Here is a 5000-nt window from a genome sequence, read left to right as displayed (position 1 = left end):
GGGGAGGAGGAGGGGGAGGAGGAGCGGGAGGGGGAGGAAGGGGAGGTGTCCATGGGGTCGGGGGGGCTGTAGAGGGGGGCGGAGCCACTGGAGTAGGCGGAGCTGGGAGAGGGGGAGGGGGGAGAGGGGGAGGGGGGAGAGGGGGAGGGGGGGTCGCTGGGGGAGGGGACGCTGCTGGAGGAACTGAGACCTGGGGGGGGAGAGGGGGAGGAGAGGGGGGAGAGGGTAACAGAGAGAGAGAGAGACAGACAGACAGAGAGAGACAGAGAGACAGAGACAGACAGAGAGAGAGACAGACAGAGAGAGAGACAGAGAGAGAGACAGACAGAGAGAGACAGACAGAGATAGAGAGAGAAAGGGAGAGACACAGAGAGAGAGAGAGACAGAGAGAGAGAGTTGGTGAATATTAGTTATATTTATGTTTTCTGTGTTTTTTGGTCTTTTTCATTTTTATTTGACAGATACAGTAGAGATTAAGACAGGAAGGATGGGTGAGAGAGGAGGGATGACATGCAGGATATGTCCCCGGCCGGAATCGAACCGGGGACCCTGCGGTTACATGGTCAACGCTTAACCCGCTACGCCACCTAAGCGCCCCTTTTGGTCTTTTTCTGATAGGGTTTTCTGAAATATATTCAGACCTCTTTTTTCCACATTTTGTTGTGTTATACACTACCGTTCAAAAGTTTGGGGTCACTTAGAAATGTCCTTATTTTTTAAAGAAAAGCACAGTTTTTTTCAATGAAGATAATACAGAAATACACTCTATACATTGTTAATGTGGAAAATTACTATTCTAGCTGCAAACATCTGGTTTTTAATGGAATATCTACATAGGTGTGTAGAGGCCCATTTCCAGCAACCGTCACTCCAGTGTTCTAATGGTACATTGTGTTTGCTAATCGCGTTAAAAAGCTAATGGATGATTCGAAAAACCTTGAAAACCCTTGTGCAATTATGTTAGCACAGCTGAAAACAGTTTTGCTGGTTAGAGAAGCTATACAAATGGCCTTCCTTTGAGCTAGTTGAGTATCTGGAGCATCACATTTGTGGGTTCGATTATACTCTCAAAATGGCCAGAAAAAGAGAACTTTCATATGAAGCTCAACAGTCTATTCTTGTTCTTAGAAATGAAGGCTATTCCATGTGAGAAATTGCCAAGAAACTGAACATTTCCTACAACGGTGTGTACTACTCCCTTCAGAGAACAGCACCAACAGGCTCTAACCAGAGTAGAAAGAGAAGTGGGAGGCCCCGGTGCACAACTGAGCAAGAAGACAAGTACATTAGAGTCTCTAGTTTGAGAAATAGACGCCTCACAGGGCCTGAACTGGCAGCTTCATTAAATGGTACCCACAAAACGCCAGTGTCAACGTCTACAGTGAAGAGGCGACTCCGGGATGCTGGCCTTCTAGGCAGAGTGGCAAAGAAAAAGCCATATCTGAGACTGGCCAATAAAAGGAAAAGTTAATATGGGCAAAAGAACACAGACATTAGACAGAGGAAGATTGGAAAAAGGTGTTATGGACAGACAAATCGAGGTTTGAGGTGTTTGGATCACACAGAAGAACATTTGTGAGATGCAGAACAAGTGAAAGGATGCTGGAAGAGTGCCTGACGCCATCTGTCAAGCATGGTGGAGGTAACCTGATGGTCTGGGGCTGCTTTGGTGCTGGTAACGTGGGAGGTTTGTACAAGGTAAAAGGGATTTTGAATAAGGAAGGCTATCACTCAATTTTGCAACGCCATGCCATACCCTGTGGACAGCGCTTGATTGGAGCCAATTTCCTCCTACAACAGGACAATGACCCAAAGCACACCTCCAAATTATGCAAGAACTATTTAGGGAAGAAGCAGGCAGCTGGTATTCTGTCTGTAATGGAGTGGCCAGCGGAGTCACCAGATCTCAACCCCATTGAGCTGTGGTGGGAGCAGCTTGACCGTATGGTACGCAAGAAGTGCCCATCAAGCCAATCCAACTTGTGGGAGGTGCTTCAGGAAGCGTGGGGTGACATTTCTTCAGATTACCTCAACAAATTAACAGCTAGAATGCCAAAGGTCTGCAATGCTGTAATTGCTGCAAAGGGAGCATTCTTTGACGAAAGCAAAGTTTGAAGGACAAAATTATTATTCCAAATAAAAATCATTATTTCTAACCATGTCAATGTCTTGACTATATTTTCTATTCACTTTGCAACTCGTTTGATAAGTAAAAGTGTGTTTTCATGGAAAACATGAAATTGTCTGGGTGACCCCAAACTTTTGAACGGTAGTGTATACTTTATTTAATTTTTTTTTATTTCAGTCAATTTATTAAAATTAAAATACAGGAATACCACATGTCCATAAGTATTCAGAACCTTTGCTATGACACTGTTAGAATGAGCTAAAAAGCATCTGTGTGTGTGTGTGTGTGTGTGTGTCTTACCTGTGTCTGGGCTGGTGGAGAGTGGAGAGGGCGGGGTGGGGGGGGGCTGCTGTGGCGGTGGGGTGGGGGGGGGCTGCTGTGGCGTGGGCGGGGTGTGTGTGTGTGTGTGGAGGTCCTCCAGGGCGCGGGCCAGGCGGGTGTGGCCCCGGGAGCGAGCCACGGCGAGGGGGAGGCGGCCTAGCGAGTCAGGCATCCCCATGGCAACGGCGCTCCAGCCATACAGCAGCTCTGCAGCCCCCTGGTGGCCCAGAGCACACGCCCACATCTGGAGGAGGGGGGAGGGAGGGGGGAGGGGGGAGGGGAGGGGGGGGGAAGTAGCATTAGAGATTAATCCTATTTCATTGATATAAATGGTGAAGAGAATTGGCCCCAAGACCGAACCCTGTGGCACCCCATTGGAAACAGTGAGCAAGTTGGATGAGAGATCACCAAACTGCACAGACTGTTTCCGGATATTGGAGGGGTCGTTGCGAGGAGGGGCAAAGTTCAGGCTTAACCTGTTTGGGGACATCCTATACCAGGAGTGCAAAGACCGGTTCGGCGAAGTCTCCAGCAAGCAGAGAACTGCCCGAGAGAGAAAGGAAGGAGAGAAAAGGCCAGCTGGTGCAGAGACGACGACAACTCTGTAAGAACTGGAGGAAGGCAACTCAGGAGGAGAAAGATGGCCTGAAAGCACTGTGGGAAGAGATCAGGCAGAGGCTGGCCAATCTGCGCAGAGCTGAACGGATCCGTTAACGTAGGAAACGGAAAGAAAAAGAAAGAGCCAACTTCTTCAAAGACCCATTCAAGCAGACAGCTGCTGGAGGAGAAAAAGAGCGGGAAGCTGGAAGTCACCGAGGAGCAGCTGGAGCAGCATGTCAGATCCTGTAAGGAACGTCCCACGAGGAACACCTGGGTATGTACCTCTGTAAGGAACGTCCCACGAGGAACACCTGGGTATGTACCTCGGCCCAAACTGCCAACATCCGAGTTTAACATCCTGTAAGGAACGTCCCACGAGGAACACCTGGGTATGTACCTCTGTAAGGAACGTCCCACGAGGAACACCTGGGTATGTACCTCGGCCCAAACTGCCAACATCCCAGTTCAACATCATGCCCCCCAAGCTCAGCGAAGTCCGACACGTTGTGGAGAAGGCAGGGTCTTCATCAGCACCGGGCCCAAATGGAGTACCCTACAAGCTCTATAAGACCTGCCCCAAAGTGCTAGAGCTGCTATGGTACCTTATGAGAACTGTGTGGAAAAAGCAATGTATTCCACCTGAGTGGCAAAGAGCAGTAGCGGTCTTCATCCCCGAGGATGAGAACTCCTACTGAAGAGAACTCCAAAGACATTGGCCAATTCAGGAGCATCGCTCTGTTAAATGTGGAAGGGAAGATCTTCTCTGTACTGGCCAAAAGGACGACAAGCTACCTGATGGAAAATGGCTACATCAAGACTGGCTACCAGTCTCTCAGAGAATTGAATTCAAAATCCTCCTAATTACACACAAATCACAAAATGGTCTTGGACCAAAATACATATCAGATCTCCTCCCACCCTATATTCCAGCAAGGTCCCTAAGGTCAGCTGAGACTAATCAGCTAATAATTCCAAGAGTAAAAACAAAACACGGTGCAGCAGCTTTCAGTCACGCTGCTGCATGCTCCTGGAACAAACTCCCTGAAGAAATCAAACAGGCCCAAACCCTTAAAATATTTACATCTAAGCTAAAAAACCTTCATGCTTTGCACCAGTTATGATTAAACAGTTAAACACTTCTATGAATGTCTTTCTTCCATTAACTATTGTCTTTTTAAATGTTTTATCTATTTACTTCTTATATTTGCTTTTATTCATTGTGATTTTTATTTTCTTGTGCTCCTCTTGCTGTATTTTTAAATAATGTATGTTAAGCACTTTGAATTGCCCCTGTTGTATGAAATGTTCTGCACAAATAAACTTGCCTTGCCTTGCCTACATCGACACCAACTGCCAGAAGGCAGGAGTCCCAGGCTTGTGTAGAACACTTTGCAATGATCTGGAAACAGATCCAAAAGGCCAAGCGCGAGAAGACGGACCTGCATGTCATCTGGCTCGACCTCGCCAATGCCTATGGGTCAGTTCCACATCAGCTGATCAGCTATCCCATGGAGTTTTTCCACATGCCCTCCAGTATTAAGAACTTGGTAGCAAGCTATTTGAAGGATGTGCAGTTGTGCTTCACCCTCCAGGACTTCATCACCGGGTGGCAGCAGTCAGAGGTGGGAATCGCCATGGCGTGCGTCGCCTTAGCGCCATTTCTCCCATTCTGTTTGTGGCAGCCTTCAAAATCATCCTTATAATAATAATAATAATAATTCATTGAATTTACATAGCGCTTTTCCGAGGCTCAAAGACGCTGACAAACTGTGGGAGGGATCAAACTACCATCCGGACAGAAGCTACCACCACTGAGGGGCTACATGGACGACATCACCAGCCTCCTTCAGACAGCACCATGTACATGCAGATTGCTGAAAAGGATGGATGAGCTAATGTCCTGAGCAAGAATGAACATCAAGCCTGCCAATTCCCGCAGCCTGTCTCTCAG

General features: G+C 47.7%; 1 protein-coding gene across 1 annotated transcript in view; it reads right to left on the bottom strand.

Moving 5' to 3' along the window:
- The window catches only part of camta2 (calmodulin binding transcription activator 2), a gene marked incomplete at its 3' end in the record, with an annotated part of 86262 nt that overhangs the window by 2442 nt on the left and 78820 nt on the right, over nucleotides 1-5000 (bottom strand). The window contains exons 17-18 of the mRNA XM_080550867.1: nucleotides 2429-2693; nucleotides 1-190 (exon numbers count right to left, since the gene is read on the bottom strand). The exon at nucleotides 1-190 is cut by the window's left edge and continues 247 nt beyond it. Of these exons, the coding sequence (XP_080406993.1) occupies nucleotides 1-190; nucleotides 2429-2693 (455 nt within the window). The remainder of the gene's footprint in view (nucleotides 191-2428; nucleotides 2694-5000) is intronic.

Source organism: Nansenia antarctica (assembly GCF_963989245.1).
Source record: "Nansenia antarctica genome assembly, contig: SCAFFOLD_188, whole genome shotgun sequence".
NCBI classification, from domain to species: Eukaryota; Metazoa; Chordata; class Actinopteri; order Argentiniformes; family Microstomatidae; genus Nansenia; species Nansenia antarctica.
The sequence above is the reverse complement of the archived record's forward strand: the minus strand, read 5'-3'. Positions and strand labels throughout refer to the sequence as shown.